Raw genomic sequence first — 17875 nt, 5'->3', positions numbered from 1 at the left:
CGGAACTGTCCTGATGTGGAGTAGGGAAGGTCCAAGCTATGTGCCCGACTGCATGAGATTCTTGTCTCCTTACAGGGGGAAGCATGCATCATGGGAGCGAAAAGGATATATAAGAAGAGAAAATCAGAGCGGAAATGTATGCAAGGGAAATATGCAGGAGCTATGGAGTCTGAACCCTGTGTCTGCACAGAGGCTGATTTTGACTGGTGAGCTTGTACTGTTATCTCATAGAGTCGTCTAGTATTTCAAACCCACGTGGGCCTTAATGAAAGCTTAGATATCAAATAATAGTAACATGCGTAGATCCAAGTGACAAGCCTACATTCATGTGAAATTACCACTTGGGGACATCATGGCTTACTAGCTATGTGCGTGTGTATATGGAAAAACCAGGGGTTTCTTTAGACTTAAGGAGGACTCAGAAGATGGCTGGTAATTATCTTCATATATTTGACAGATCTCAGGACAAAAAGAGAGACTAGATAGACCCTGAGTTTCTTCATACAGCAACACTGAAAACAATAAGTGGACGTTTCAGGGAGCAAACATATTTGTGCTCAAGATAAAAGTCTTTCTAGAATCTAGGGTTCCTGGTAGTGGAACAGTGATCGTGTAGGGCAGTAGATTGTCTATACCTGGATGTTTTCAATCAGTGGTTAGCTGACTATTGCTTGTGACACCCACGGAAGACTTTTCTGAATTCAGCGCAAGAATGGAATCACTAGTATTGCCGTCTGTGGCTTTGTGAACCCAGCGGTAAGAGAGACTTCTTCCTTTACCAGGATTAAGCTAGTTTAAACTGGAAAAGGACTAAGACATTGAGAAGTTAAATATACTCAGAGTGCCACAGTGTTCTTTCTGGAGCATTAGTTAAGCAGAAAGCTAGCTTGTGGGTCCAGTGATGCCCTTGCTTTGTTCTGGTTTTGACATTCAGATGAGGTTGAAATATGAGTGAGGATGAGTAGGTGGTAACTCCCTTGATCATGTCCATCTCACTTTCTGTTCCTTTTTTTCCTTCTTCTTTATAAAATTTATTTATATGCTTTTGGTTTAGAGAAAGCATTTGCTAAATGTGTATATCAGTGTTAAATAATTGGAAGTTGGCCAACGTAAGAACCAAAGACATTCATGTAACAATATTAGCCGCGTAACGATCATCGGTCACGTATCTGATCATCAAAATATCAGTGATTGGGCTGAAATACTGTGTACCTACACATCACATATCTTAGAAAAAGGAAGTCATCTGTCATGCTACCATGACAGGAGTGTTCTCTAAATCAGTAGTACTGCTAGTCCCGGCAAACTGGCGGCCAGAACTCAGACCGATAACCCAAGGCTGTTCCTCTCCTGTTGGTAAAGAAGGCAAGCCAAGAGTCAGTTCTTTATCTCTCTGGGCTCAGCCAGAGGGAAGGCAGAGCTTCAGTTACATGGGGGCTCACAAGGAATTCTGGGAGGGCCTCCCCAGCCCTGACTTCTGTTTCAGTCAGTGTAACATTGTTACAATGACAAAAATATTTTATCTCTGTCCTACCTTTCAGGATTGACATCCTGAAATACATTCACAGGGGAAAGTTCCATGGAGAGTGTGTCATTCATCACATCCCTCTTTCTGAAACCTGACTGCTTCTCCTTCAGTCACTCTATGCAAGGGGGAACCGTATGGGGAGTTAACTTTTTATCTTAGCGGTTTGACTTTGGCCTTACCAAACAGTCATTCTTTGGCAGAGAACAAATTTATTTTCACATAGAAAACCAAAGAGAAAAAGTAAGTCCCAATTCCCTGATTTCTTCTGGAAACCTTTGTTCCTTTGGGAATCTTTTCTGCAAGGTTCCAACATAAGCTAGTCTTTTTGCTGTTGGCATTGTCCTGTGTTGTTTTCTTCTCAATTTTAAGCTTGACTAGGGTGAAAAGAACAGGGTAAGAAAATCAATTAAGTTTCCCCCTCCCCCCCATCTCTCACTCCCCTTAGTCTTGGCCCAATTCCTGCATTCGTGATTGGAATCTGCTGCTCATCCCACTAACTAAAATGTAATTGGAGAAGTGGGAAATGCATCATGAACGAGGCCGTCGTAAGGTTACCTGGTCAAATGGGATTTTTGTAACTGCATGATTTCTGAAAATATTTTGGAAGGATCACCATGCTCTTATTGGTTTCTACTAGTAGCTGGAGCTTCAGTGATACTTCTTGACTATAGCATAATGAAAGGTGGTTGTCACTGAATGTTCTCTCTTGGCTTGGCTCTCCCGTGGACAGCCCTCTACCAGATGACCTTGCCTGTTATTCTTCAGCGTTTGTAAAATAATTTCCTTAAATGAACACTGGGTGTCCTGTAGGCAGCGTTCCTGAAGTCTTCCTACCCGTGCTGTGTTGCATCAGCACCAAATCCAGCTGGGATGGGCAGAATTCTAGGTGCCAGCTGCCTGGTGACAGGCCCCTGAGCAAACCTAATTCTCCTTCCCCAACCGTCATGTGCCAGTATCTCACTTCCATTACACAGATGGGCCAATTCATACTAATGCTCACTGATGGCCACCTGCGATTTACCTGTGCGTGTGAAGGTGCAGTTTGTTGCCATACTCTGCGCCCAGTTTCATCTTTCAGAAGCCAAGAATATCAGGCCACTCAGAGGCTCCTGGAGATAAGAATGTGAGGAGGCTGAGAAAAGTCTTTGACTATTTTCAAACTAGAGAGCAGATTTAAAGCAACTGGCAGCATTAACGGCATAGGACGGAGCTTTTCCTTGGGGGAATGCTTGCAGCAGTCCTGAAGGACATTTCCTTTCCTGCTATGACTTTGAAGCATATGGCTTGTGCACAGAGAGACCTGGCTCAGCTCTCCTTGGTAGATCCAGATGTCTTGGAAGAGCACCCCAAAGACATCACTAGCAATGAGGATTATGCCACGTGTGAATGCCTTAAACTCTTCAGTGAAACTTGACACTGAGGACGACTTCCACCATTATAGCTTTCTCCGGGCCCAGCCACAATCAGTACTGTGTCTCCCCCTAATGAGAACAACATCTACTCTCCCAGCTCGAAGGTGTTTAATGGGAATTACTGGGCGTTGAGCTTGCTTCTCTACACATGCACCCCTGTGGCCTCCAAGCTAACATTTCTCAAAATGGCTTCTGTAGAATGTTTTCATGGGTAATTGATAGATATTCCATGGAAAAAAAAGATTCCATTTTTGGAAAGGCTTTGATTCAGTGAATGCCTGTTTTTTGACTAACTGACCAGGGTAGAAGCTGGCTGTGGACTGACGTGCAATTGTTGTCAGTAATGTTGCCATCTACTGAAAGGTTTCTCTTGGCTCTTTCCCCAACAGTGACTATGGTTATGAGCGACACAGCAATGGTCAGTGCCTGCCAGCCTTTTGGTTCAATCCATCTTCTCTGTCGAAGGACTGCAGCTTGGGACAGAGTTACCTCAATAGTACTGGGTGAGTGTCTGAAGCAGTGGCCTTTGGAGGTCAACTTCTGCTGCTTTTCAGCCTGTGTTAAACTTACCGAATTACTTCTGATCAAACGCCAGGCCTATTTCATTACAGCACTGATTTACTTGCTTTTGTTCATTTTAATAATGCAGCACAAATTTGCATTAATAGGGCAAATTTCGTCTGAGAATAAGACCCCAGTTGCAAACAAAGAAACAAAACAAGTTCCTTGGATGAAGGTGGTGATGATGATAATATATACATATCTTCATTTTTTGATACTTTATTTCAGAACTAGTTAATCACATGAGGCTACCTTTTACCTTCACAACATCCCTGTGTGGAAGGCCAAAGAAATATTTCCCATGTGCATTTCCTGTTTTATAGATGTGGAAACTTGAGGCAGAAAAGAAGCTCATTGACTTTTCAAGAGTATCCTAGTGTTAGTAGGAATGTGTTTCATTTTCTCTCTGTCCAGTCTTCACACATTGAAGGCGTGCATTCTGATCTTTATAAATCTGGAATCAGAGTCTAAATTTTGTGTTCAGTGATCTGTGTTGTGGGGTCTATCCAATATTATTTAAGAAATACCATAAAAGGGAAACCATTCTGTGACTTTCCCACAACTGTAACTGATATTTATGGACTTAGAAAATAGTGTGTGGAACTTATTTGGATTCTAATTCAAAAAAACTATTAAAAGACATTTTTGAGCCATATGGGGAAATGGACTGTGGTCTGGTGATTAGTGATTTATTAATCAGGGTTTTCCAGAGATATGTTTTTCTATCTCCAATTGGAGATTATATATATATATATATATGTATATATGTATATATATATATATATATATATATATATATTTAAAGAGATTTGTTATAAGGAATGGGAGCATCCAGCTATGGAGGTGGGCAAGTCCAAATCCTGACATCCGCAGGGTGAGAGTTGGCAAGCTGGGGACCCAGGAGAACAGATGGTTTGTTTCCATCCCAGTCTGAACTGTGATGCTGAGCCAGGAAAGCTGATGGTGTAGTTCCTGTCTGAAGGTCAGCAGGGTCAAAACCCAGGAAGAGCTGATGTTTCCATCTGAGTATGAAGGCAGGAAGAAAGCCACTGTCCAGTTTGAAGGCAGTCAGGCAGGACAAATTTTCTCTTATTCAGAAGAGGGTTAGCATTTTTGTTTAATTTAGGCCTTCAGCTGATTGGAAGAGGCCCACCCACATTAGGGAGGGCAATCTGTTTTACTCAGTCTACTGATTTAAATGTTAATCTCATCCAAAAACACCCTCAGAGAAACACCCAGAATAATGTTTGACCAAATATCTGGCCATCCTGAGGCCCATGCAAGTTGACACATAAAATTGACCACCACAGGTGATATCAGGTTATATCTAAATCTAAATATTTCTATTATACTAACTAAATATATTATATATTTAGGTGTCATAATGATATTTTGGTTAGGCTCAAAAAAGAAACCTTATCTTTTAGAGATACATGATGTATGGCATTTGTTTTAAAATATTAGAAAAAGGGATGGGTTTAGTAAATTTTGAAGATAAATTAATGAGGGCATGGGTATTTATGATACTATTTTCTCTCATTTGTGCATATTTGAGAATTCTGATATTGAAAAGTTAAAAAGAGAGGGAAGGAAGGAAGGAAGGGAAGGAGGGAGGGAGGGAGGGGGAGGGAAGAAGGGGTGGAAGGAGGGAAAGAGGGAGGGAGGGAGAGAGTAGGCACCTCACCAATAGACCAGCATTACTTGACAATTGCCCTTCTCATTTCTCATGCGAGCTGCAATACAGAGGAGAGGATGTTCATGTTTCCATTTACGTACTTTTGTATTTGAAATTTTAAAAGTTTTTTTTAATTTTAAGAAATTACCAAAATAATATATACTACTCTCAGAGCATCTCACCCTAAGGGATTTTTGTTGAGTTATCACATCTGCTGGTTTCATCCGTTCCATTCAAACTGTTTGCAGAAGGAGGGAAAAAACATAGACACATACGTCAAATATTCTTACCTCTGATTGAATAAAGAAATAAGCTGTGATTTATTTGAAGAGAAACACAAAATCTGAGAAAAATACAAATAACATTTTTACAGCAATGGGTCGGTGAGGTCTTCAGCATCTAGCATCATGGGAGAAATTGAAAAGGGCTGGTGAAATAACTAAACTTAATGGTGAAGAAATGCCAAAGACAGGACTTTTATCACTTGCATGTACCGGCATGTTTAGACATTGTAAAGGGCATTAGGAGCCCCTGAAGCTAATTTCAGAATTGATTTTTATTCACTGTCAGTCAGGGGAGCTATACTATTCTCTCTTTGGTATTAATGAGAGGAGACTGAAGTGCAGAGGGGTCTGATTGTTCCAGATGCTACTCACATCACTGTAATAAGACAGAATGAAGGCTGATGACCCCTCACTTTTCAGTTTATTGAGAATATATACGCATTTTAATTTTATAATTATATACATATATTTACACACACACACACACACACACACACACACACACATTTTGCAGCTACCCCTAAATAGGTTTCACCATTCCTTTGGTGAACTCAGTATGTGAAACCCAAATAAATCCTAACCTATATAAAATAAAACATCAGAGATGAATAATTTATAATATTCTATTCAATGGGATTTTTCATCTAGCCCTATAAAACTAACATTTCAATTAAAAAAGTGGTTCGGCAGTATGTGTCCAGGTATATAAATGTTTGTCAATGCAGTTATGTTTATTCATCACACAATCACAGATATTACTTCCTAGGGCTCCACCTCCGCTCTCAGAAGGTTGTTCCTCTCAGTGGGCATTACCTGAGAGCGTCTGACCCTAAGGGATATTTCTTGAGTTACCACATCTGCTGGGTTCATCCATGCCGTTTAAACTTTCTGCAGAAAAGCATCAGCATCAGTGAGCAAGTTTGTGTAAAAGGAACATATGATTAATACCAGTTATCAGCAGATAGGATGAACGCCCTGCTCTCAAAAGTAAGGGGCTCGCAGGTGGAAGAGTGACCACCTGCATAGCGCCGTATGGGCTAAGGTCGGGGACGGGGGTATCAATCGTAACCCCACAGATCAACATACTGTCTAAACTACACATTTGCATCAGGAATAGGAAGACCATTAGCTGGGACAGGGGCCTGAAATCACCCTCAAAGAAGGCCCCAATATCATCAAATTCCCATTTGTGGTGTCTGTAGCCAGCTCAAGAGTTGGCAAGAGATAAAGTGTAGATGAAATTGAAAAAGGACTTTCTGCCCTTCTGAATACCACTCCAGTCCCTGACCCCAGATGTCACTTGGCTCTATGTTGATTCAGTGGCATTTCATAAGCACAGATTCAGTCATCTGTTGTAGCTGCTACGATGCTGCCATTAAATATTTAGCTTTTCACTTACAGATGTTTAATTACAAAAGAATATACATGTTTTCTCTGTTTGAAAAGCCAATTTAGATTATCACCCCAGTCCTGGCCCCCTTTCCCACACAAGTGTGATCTAACACTTGTGCATGTTTGATATGCATGTTTCTAAACACTTTCCTTTGCATTTGTCAGTGAATAATTATGCCAAGAAAAAAATATACAAAATTAATTTTGTTGTTTTTATATGCAGTTTCCTACTAGATATGTTGTTCTTCTAGTTCCCTTTTTCATTCAAAAACATAACTTAAACATCTTTCCAAGTCAGAGTATATAAGGCTACTCTCCATCTAATTTCTTTTCTTTTTTTTTTTTTTTTTTTTTTGCGATACGCGGGCCTCTCACTGCTGTGGCCTCTCCCGCTGCGGAGCACAGGCTCCGGACGCGCAGGCTCAGCGGCCATGGCTCACGGGCCCAGCCGCTCCGCGGCATGTGGGATCTTCCCGGACCGGGGCACAAACCCATGTCCCCTGCATCGGCAGGCGGACTCCCAACCACTGCCACCAGGGAAGCCCCATCTAATTTCTTTTAACTCCCTAGGATTCAAGCACCTGGGATTATGTAGTCATCCCTTTCATGGACATTTTGGTCATTTCCTGTTTTGTGCCGCTATAAACAATGCTGCAGTTAGCATTCTCATAACATAATAATTGTTATTAAAACCCTACAACAATAATTAGAGTCTCTTTCGCAATTGAAGGTCTTTCTGATAGCTCCTAAGGCAAATTCCACCCAGTCAGCTGATTACTTCTTAGAGTTGAGTATCCAGGCATTGCCAAATATCTCCCCCATTAAGGGTTGAAACACCAGCTTCCTGCCCACGCACTGCCTGTGAGTCCCACACATGAGAGATTCAGTTATATTAACTGCCATCCTCCTGTAAAACATGGACACCAATGGGTTCTGTAAGGAAACACTGAGAGGAAGGGCAAGCAGGACTTACCAAGTTAAGAAGGTGTGAAGCAGGTTATTGTAGGCAAAGGAACAAGAGATGATCCAGGTGAAAAGGTCATGCGGGTAGTTTTCTCAAGGACAAGCCCTGACGTTTGTGCCTGGAAGTCTACAGAATTAAGGAGCCATTGGGCCCCGTTTTGAGTCCCTCCAATTCCTGTTTTAAGCCATCCACGAGCATCTCGGGTTGTCAGCACAGAATCTGTATTAGCTTCAGGCTGGGATGAAGTGCAGAGGAATCACAAGGGCAGGGTTGGTTTGAGAGTTCTTGCCTCCGTAGATTTCACTCACCAGGCACCTCACTTGCCTCACCCAGTCTCTTACAGCAGGGCACAGACTGCAGCCATGCAATCAGAGCTTGAGCTGAACAGGTCTACTAAACAATCATCCCTTGTCAATCAAACTTAACAAGCAAATCTGCCAGTAGCACCTTTCTGCGTGTTTACTTGAAAGCATGTAGGTAAACCTTCCTTTTTTTTTTTTTTTTTAAGGCCTCACTTTGTAAATGGTTATGGTTGCTCTCACAGTTAGTTTATTACCCTGCATATATAAACAGTGTTCTCAGGTTCACTCACTTCACTGTGATGGAAACATTCTAGCATTGGTTATTATTATTCCCAATAGAAATGCTGTTTCAAGGAGATGCCAAAATTGTTACCAGCTTCACTGTGTAGAAGTGAACAGGTGTGCAGTTTTTGTTTCAGTTCTTAGCAAAGTCTTAGAAAAGAGAGTTGGAATAAGTATTGAAATAGGTACAGAATGTCCCTCTAGGTGGCTGTAGCCACCAGTCCTTAGGGCTTGGTCCAGTGGTCTCAAGTGTCCAATGTCCACACCACAGGACAGCGTGTGAGCATGCTTCTAACCACGTTCTCCCTGCCTCTTTTCACCCTTTCCTTCATGCCTTCCACAAGCCATTCCATGGAAAGCAAGGAGACTGGTAATGGGGCCTCAGCCTGTTGTGGGTACAGAGTGAACTCAAAGGGGGAATGTGTTGTTTGGTGAAAAACAGAGTTATTTTGGAATGAAACAAATTAAGAGTCTTAATCCAATCTCTGCCATTTACCTTTAGCAAGTGACTTCCTTTCTTTGAGATTTAGTTTCGTAACCTATAACATTTTGCTGTTTGCTTTTGGAGGTTGATTAAATATGATACTGTATATGAAGCATAGTGCCTAGCAGATAGTAGTCACTTTACAAAATGCAGATGCCATCACCAGCCTCTGGACTTTGGGAGTGAAGGGGTCCTCTGGAGTGAAGGTAAAAAGGGCGGGGAACCTTCCTTTTATTGTGTATCTATAGTCCAAACATTTACTTCATACTTAATAGTCATGACAGTACTGAGATCTAGGACACATTTAACCTAAGCCCTTGTTTGGTCATCGGTAAAACTGAAATAACAGCTTGTGTAGGCTCATAACGTCACATGATTAGTATCCACTGTACATCGAAACACACGTCGGCCCCCAGCACCACTCAAGGCAGATAGCACGTGTACCTGATTAGTGAACGAGTCCCTTTTCTTCAAATAACATGAAATCAGTATTCATTTGTATATCCTCTGGCATTTAGTGCTGAAATAACCTCAAATTCATTCCTCTGTTTCTCCATCGATGACTATAAATATCTCAGTTTGCACATACAGAAGCCCAAGCTTATTTAGTTGTACTTATATATGGTTAAATCTTGTTGATGCTGTTTTGGATCCAGGGAACATGATACAAATTTAAGTTGCCAAATTAACTAGGATGTTGCTTGTTTCATGCCAACCGTAAAAGATTCTGTAAATATAAAATAAAGTAGGCATTGGGCTGGTTTATTCTAAGAAGCCAAGATAATCTTCTCAAGGGACAGATTTCTTTTTGCTGTTAAGCCAGAGAGATTTCTAGATGTGTTTATAAAAAAGTGGGTATAGAAATTTTTGTCTGTGGAGTTTCTTTAGAGGAGCCATTAATCCCTCCCGAAAGAATGTAAATGTACAGTGACAGTTCTTATTGATCCTCAGGGTTAGTTTCTCAATATTCAATGGGAATATTTACTCATGAAGTTAAAAAAAAAAGATTTTAAAATAGTATTAATTCAGTATCTATATAAAAATACTTAGTAGGTCCAGGAAAAAATATATACACATAAAGTATAGCAAAATAGCAATCCCCATACTGTCAACACACATTTAGAATGTTTTAAAAATGCTTTCTGTATAAAGCAGAAACTAACACACCATTGTAAAGCAATTATACTCTAATAAAGGTGTTAAAAAAACAAATAAATAAAAATGCTTTCTAGAAACATATTCCTTTCTACATCAGCTATGAAAACATTTAGACCTTGGTTATCCTGCCACTATGCTCTGGGGTTGCTATTTCCAGGGTCTCTTGGGGGCTGTGGTCATTTCCCAAGTGATCCCATTTCTGATCCTGACAGGAATCTTGCTGTTCAGTCTGATTTATTCAGCAAGATTTGTCACTGTGCATCACAGAGAATAACTGGTCCTAAAAGTGGTGCATGTGTTTCAAGTCCACAGGAAGGAAATCACTTGCATTGTTTATAGACCCAGCCCTGCAAGGGCCCAAGTAACTGTTTTCTTGGAACTCACCCATGCAGTCTCACAGCAAACACTCCATAACTGTTGCTACAAAGTTGATTTTTCAGACTATCTTTCTTAGATGCATTTTCCCATATTGTTATGGGATGGCATTAGGGTTGTAATGAAGAAGGTGTATGTGGAGATCTGGTTCCTCACATCGCTGTCCTTGCCCACATCAATGGTATTGACAATAACAGTCCTCATCCGTGTGGTATGGCATTATGGCAGGAGAGTTCCAAACTCAGTCCCAAGGCCCATAACCACTACTTGCCCCCTGCGTGAGCTTGGCAAGCCCTCTAAACTGCATCTCTTTTTTTTCTTATGTGCAAACAGAGGGATTCTGTTGGATGGTCTTTGAGATCCCTTCAGGTTCTGACATGTTCATGACCAATTTGAAATGATTCAGTATTAGGATTCCTCGGACTGCAGATGCTTAAAAGTAGGGAAATTTTCCTTCTGTAAATTTGTTGTACAGCTAGTTGACTCTAGCAGTGGATTCCATGAGCCATTCTCGTGATTTTTGATGCTGTCATTTAGTTTAACGTGGCCATATGTCTCACTTCATCAAGTTGGCATTCAGAATGAAGTTACATTCTATTTACTGTTCAAATTAAATGATTTGTGCTTCCATCCTGCTTAATGCAAGAGAAGTTTTCTCCCCTCAACCTAGTCTTCTGTCTGAGTAGAGTCCCCTAATCCCAAGGCCTGCTTACTCAGTTTAAGGGGAATGTCCTGAGAGCTATTGCCTTGAGGAGAGAAACTTGGAGAACCTGCTTAGTCAGCCATGGAACCCTATTCTTTCTGAATGTTGGGGTTATGGCCGCTACATAGGATTATTGTTGAAACATGAGCACATTGGATCTAGAAAGATTTTAAGTGCTAGCCATACACTGTCCCCAGAACCAGCTCCCTTCTCTGTCCCCAGGGCTTGCCCCATTTCTCGTTTCAAGTTAAGTGTCATTGTAACAAGGTGGTTTTCCCTTGAAAACAAAGACAGATAGTACAAGCCAAGAAATTAAACTATTTAAATTTTTCTCGTGTGCACAAATGAGGGTCAACAGAGCTCAGTGGCAACAAGACCTACCTTGGCTATAAGAAAACCTAGAGTTCTAGCTCTTTCTTGGTCATTACATGTAACAACTACTGTGAAAAAAGAGGAGACATCATAGGAAAACATAATTTCTACACTGATTTTGTTGTTGTTGTTGTTTTTTGCGGTACGTGGGCCTCTCACTGTTGCAGCCTCTCCCGTTGCGGAGCACAGGCTCCGGACGCACAGGCTCAGCGGCTCCACGGCATGTGGGATCTTCCCGGACCAGGGCACGAACCCGTGTCCCCTGCATCGGCAGGCGGACTCTCAACCACTGCGCCACCAGGGAAGCCCTCTACACTGATTTTTAATGAATGAATAGAAGCTTGACAGAGTAAAGACCATCCCAGGCAGAATGAACAACACAGGCAGAAGAAGACATGTAGACTTCAGCCTGGCCTGAGCTCAGGAAGCATGTCAGGAAGTGGAAAGAGCTAAAGCTGAAAAAAAAATGCATTGAGGACAGATCATGGAGCTCTCCTTTAAACCTGAACTTTACCCTTTATGGGTAAGCCATAGGCAGTTTTGAATGATTTTAAGGAAGGGATTGATGTGGTCTGATTTGATCTTAAGATAATCTTGGCAGTAAGAGCATGGCTTCTATTTTCAGGGAACTTGCTGTATAAGAGCAAGCTAATATTTAAAACCTTAAATACTGACTTTTTACTACCTTTTGATATTTTAATATTTATTAAGATCTTGCAATGTGCCAGATTCGATGCTAAGTCCTTTTGAATGCATTATCTCATTTAATCCTCCCAAGAATTTTAGGGAAAGATTCTGTAATTATCCCTATTTTACATGCAGAGAACCCAAACATTAGAGTCTGGGTAAATTGCCCAAGTGTATCTAATGAGTAAGAGCCTGCATTTAAACTCAGACTATTTGGTTCCACAACACTAGTTTGAACCACCAGGGCAGTGATCTTTAATCCTGGCTGCACACTAGAATCACCGGGGAACTTAAAAACAAAACACACTGATGCCCAGAATTCTCAAGTAAACCATAATTTCTGGGGTCAGGGTCTTGACATCACATACAGGGTTGTGATTGACTAAACTAGACTATATTTTTAACTTAGCATACACTGAATAGTCATAAACATCTATATCAAACATCTGTACCATAAACATCTGTACAAAATCATAAATTAAAAAGAGAACTGCTGAATAGCAAAATCACAGGATATGAAGACTTCCAATGTTTTTTCCAGTTTTACTCTGACAAAGAAAAACTATGGCCTTCCTCTTTTTTTTAAGACTGGCAGGCAGCCAGAAGGAAAATCAAAGAGGGTAGGGGTAAAAAGGAAAAGGTGACAGAGGAGTATCAAGAAAGGAAGGAAGAGAGAAGCTGAAACTGGGGTTGTTGAAGTGACAAGACACTATATACAGATGAACGGTTGGTAATATCAAAGGTATATTTGCAGAATGTTTCCTTTCAGTAATTGTACAAAGACTCCCTTGCCATTACAAAGCATTTTTATTCTTGGCAGATTGAAGAATGTTTTACTAACTAAATGCATCCCAGTAATATTCAGAGCTTAGGTCCAACATAATCATAAGTTGCCTTGTTATTACAGAGGTAAGCAGCCCCATTTAATAACATACTAAATGTATTGTTCATTTATGTAACTCAGACCCAGGGATTGCTGCTGGGATGAAAATTGAACCATTCTGTAATGCAGGTGTGTGCTTACTTGAGTAAATGAACTCTGTATTTCTGCACAATTTTCTTCTAAATTTCGGGGACTGGTCTGGTAGGGCTAATGTGATGCCATTTTCATCCAGGAAATAAAATGGTTTCAGAATGGTTTTTAATGAGCATTTTTTTAAAATTACCAACAGTCTTCTCTGTGGCAGAATCCCAGAGGGATGGATTCGTGCTTTGGGTTTAAGCAGGACTCCTGCTGCTGCAGGATTCAGGAAAGCCTGTGGCAATGATTGGTCAGAACAGCGACAAACAAAAGGAATGTTCTCTAGCTGATGATTCCACTGGTGATGGTGGGCCCATGCCTTCATAGCTGCTCACGAAGATAGAGTCACAGGTGTGCCTGGATGCTAAGTGATTAAAAATTATAAGCTGCCTTTAATTTGCATAGTGCCTTGCCTCTGAAACACGCAGGGAGTTTCTGATGCACGTTTCTGATACACGCAGTGAGTTTAACTCACTGGGATGCCATAATTACCGTGTGACATTGCTGGTCATTTTCTGCTACCATTGCTGGTAACAGAATGTCACCATTCTCCAGTGTCTGTACGGTATTTTTCTTCTTTCCTATCTGCACTTATTTTCTTTCACATCAGCGTACAGTCATAAGCATCTACAATGGACTTTTCAAAATACCAGATGGGGTGATGTTCAAGATGCTCAGATAGGACAATGACCTATCAGAATGAGTAGGGATCTTAGTGCGGGCGCAGGGTTTGGGAGGTTTCCTGGTGTTCTAGGTATTAACCCATTTGCTTCTGGATTGCCAGGAGAAGCAGGGACTCCAAGGATAGGGGTCAGCATAGTTGGGTTGCTGGGTGAGATGCTTGAAGGGTTTCGGGCAGTGGTAAGACCCAACTGTTAGGCAGATATTTCCACATTTAACCTCGTACAGTCATCCCAGTGTGAACCTCCTGATTATCAGCCTTGCATGTCTGGGGCACAAGGATGCTCTCTAGGAGCTTAAAGTTCACAGTCACACAGGAAGAAAATCATAAAAGGCATAAATGACTCCTATCAAGTAAATCATAAGGATTCCTGTAAGAGCTTAGAGGACATATCTCACTCCAGTTAAAGAGGCAGTAGAGTGCAGTGGTAAAGAGTACATATATTCTAGAGACAAATTATCTAGGGTCCTAACTGTGTGGTCTTGAGAAAACTAGTTAAGTTCTATGAATCTTAATTTCATCTGTATATTGGGAATAATAATACCTTCGTTATTAGGGATATTCTGAAGGCAAATCATGTTAAGAACTTAGTACAATGACTAGAACATATTAAGCACTCTCTAAATATGAACTTCTTATGATTTTACTATCATAATCAGGAAAAGACAGGAGGTAAGCTGCCACTTAAAGTGTGGATAAGGGAGATTGGTTCAAGATGGCAGAGTAGAAGGACATGCTCTCACTCCCTCTAGTGAGAGCACCAGAATCACAACTAACTGCTGACCAGTCGTTGAAAGGAAGAGACTGGAACTCACCAAAAAAGATACCCCACATCCAAAGACAAAGGAGAAGCCACAATGAGATGGTAGGAGGGGCACAATCACAATAAAATCAAATTCCATAACTGCTGGGTGGGTGACTCACAAACTGTAGAACACTTATACCACAGAAGTCCACCCACTGGAGTGAAGGTTCTGAGCCCCATGTCAGGCTTCCCAACCTGCACGTCCGGCAATGGGAGGAGGAATTCCTAGAGAATCAGACTTTGAAGGCTAGCAGGATTTGATTGCAGGACTTCGACAGGACTGGGGGAAACAAAGACTCCACTCTTGGAGGGCACACACAAAGTAGTGTTCACATCGGGACCCAGGGGAAGGAGCAGTGACGCCATAGGAGAGTGAACTAGACCTACCTGCTAGTGTTGGAGGGTCTCCTGCAGAGGTGGGGGGTGGCTGTGTCTCACCGTGATGACAAGGGCACTGACAGCAGAAGTTCTGGGAAGTACACCTTGGCTTGAGCCCTCCCAGAGTCCGCCATTAGCCCCATCAAAGAGCCCAGGTAGGCTCCAGTGTTGGGTAGCCTCAGGCCAAACAACCAACGGGGAGTGAACCCAGCCCCAACCATCAGCAGACAAGTGGATTAAAGTTTTACTGAGCTCTGCCCACCAGAGCAACAGCCAGCTCTACCCAGTACCAGTCCCTCCCATCAGGAAACTTGCTCAAGCATCTTAGATAGCCTCATCCACCAGAGGACAGACAGCAGAAGCAAGAAAAACTACAATCCTGCAGCCTGTGGAACAAAAACCACATTCACAGAGAGATAGACAAGATGAAAAGGCAGAGGGCTATGTACCAGATAAAGGAACAAGATAAAGCCCCAGAAGAACAACTAAAAGAAGTGGAGATAGGCAACCTTCCAGAAAAAGAATTCAGAATAATGATACTGAAGATGATCCAGGACCTCAGAAAAAAGAATGGAGGCAAAGACAGAGAAGATGCAAGAAATGTTTAACAACACCTAGAAGAATTAAAGAACAAACAGATGAACAATACAATAACTGAAATGAAAAATACACTAGAAGGAATCAATGGCAGAATAACAGAGGCAGAAGAACGGATAAGTGACCTGGAAGACAGAATGGTGGAATTCGCTGCTGCGGAACAGAATAAAGAAAAAAGAATGAAAAGAAATGAAGACAGCCTAGTAGACCTCTGGGACAATGTTAAAGGCAACAGCATTCACATTATAGGGGGTCCCAGAAGGAGAAGAGAGAGAGAAAGGACCTGAAAAAATATTTGAAGAGATTATAGTCGAAAACTTCCCTAACATGGGAAAGGAAATTGCCACCCAAATCCAGGAAATGCACAGAGTCCCATACAGGATAAACCCAAGGAAAACACACCAAGACACTTAGTAATCAAATTGGAAAAAATTAAAGACAAAGAAAAATTATTGAAAGCAGCAAGGGAAAAACGACAAATAACATACAAGGGGACTCCCATAAGGTTAACAGCTGATTTCTCAGCAGAAACTCTACAAGCCAGAAGGGAGTGGCATAACATATTTAAAGTGATGAAAGGGAAGAACATACAACAACGATTACTCTACCTGGCAAGGATCTCATTCAGATTCAATAGAGAAAACCGTTACAGACAAGCAAAAGCAAAGAGAATTCAGCACCACCAAACCAGCTCTACAACAAATGCTAAAGGAACTTCTCTAAGTAGGAAACACAAGAGAGGAACAGGACCTACAAAAACAAATCCAAAACAGTTAAGAAAATGATAATAGGGACATACATATCAATAATTATCTTAAACATGAATGGATTAAATGCTCCAACCAAAAGACACAGGCTCGCTGAATGGATACCAAAAAAAACCCCATATGTATGCTGTCTACAACAGACCCACTTCAGACCTATGGACACATACAGACTGAAAGTGAGGGGATAGAGAAAGATATTCCATGCAAATGGAAATCAAAAGAAAGCTGGAGGAGTGATACTCATATCAGATAAAATAGACTTTAAGATAAAGAATGTTGCAAAAGACAAGGAAGGACACTACATAATTATCAAGGGATCAGTCCAAGATGATATAACAATTCTAAATATATATGCACCCAACATTGGAGCACCTCAATACATAAGGCAACTGCTAACACCTATAAAAGAGGAAATCGACAGTAACACAATAATAGTGGGGAACTTTAACACCTCACTTACACCAATGGACAGATGATCCAAACAGAAAATTAATAAGGAAACACAAGCTTTAAATAACACAATAGACCAGGTAGATTTAATTGATATTTATAGGACATTCAATCCAAAAAACAGCAGATTACACTTTCTTCTCAAGTGCACATGGAACATTCTCCAGGATAGATCACATCTTGGGTCACAAATCAAGCCTAAGTAAATTTAAGAAAATTGAAATCATATCAGGCATCTCTTCTGACTACAACACTATGAGATTAGAAATCAGTTACAGGGAAAAAAACGTAAAAAACACAGACACATGGAGGCTAAACTATACATTACTAAATAGCCAAGAGATCACTGAAGAAATCAGAGAGGAAATCAAAAAATCCCTAGAGACAAATGACAATGAAAATACCATGATCCAAAACCTATGAGATGCAGCAAAAGCAGCTCTAAGAGGGAAGTTTATAGCAATACAAGCCTACCTCAAGAAACAAGAAAAATCTCAAATAAACAATCTAACCTTACACCTAAAAAACTAGAGAAAGAAGAACAAAGAAAACCCAAAGTTAGCAGAAGGAAAGAAATCATAAAGATCAGAGCAGAAATAAATGAACTAGAAACAAAGAAAACAATAGCAAAGATCAATAAAACTAAAAGCTAGTTCTTTGAGAAGATAAACAAGGTAGATAAACCATTAGCCAGACTCATCAAGAAAAAAAGGGAGAAGACTCAAATCAATAGAATTAGAAATGAAAAAGGAGAAGTAACAACTGACACTGCAGAAATACAAAGGATCATGAGAGATTACTACAAGCAACTATATGCCAATAAAATGGGCAACCTGGAAGAAATGGACAAATTCTTAGAAAAGCACAACCTTCTGAGACTGAACTAGGAAGAAATAGAAAATATAAACAGACCAATCGCAAGCACTGAAATTGAGATGATTAAAAATCTTCCAACAAAAAAAAGCCCAGGACCAGATGGCTTCACAGGCGAATTCT

At 40.8% G+C, this 17875-nt stretch overlaps 1 protein-coding gene across 1 annotated transcript in view; it reads left to right on the top strand.

The window, feature by feature from the left end:
• The window catches only part of SORCS1 (sortilin related VPS10 domain containing receptor 1), a 576135-nt gene that overhangs the window by 464472 nt on the left and 93788 nt on the right, over positions 1–17875 (top strand). The window contains exons 17-18 of the mRNA XM_027113082.1: positions 76–206; positions 3330–3443. Coding sequence (XP_026968883.1) covers positions 76–206; positions 3330–3443 — 245 coding nt within the window. The remainder of the gene's footprint in view (positions 1–75; positions 207–3329; positions 3444–17875) is intronic.

This window comes from Aethalodelphis obliquidens, unplaced genomic scaffold (genome assembly GCF_003676395.1).
Source record: "Aethalodelphis obliquidens isolate GAN/ISIS:26980383/991018 unplaced genomic scaffold, ASM367639v1 scaffold11, whole genome shotgun sequence".
Classification (NCBI taxonomy): domain Eukaryota; kingdom Metazoa; phylum Chordata; class Mammalia; order Artiodactyla; family Delphinidae; genus Aethalodelphis; species Aethalodelphis obliquidens.
The sequence above is the reverse complement of the archived record's forward strand: the minus strand, read 5'-3'. Positions and strand labels throughout refer to the sequence as shown.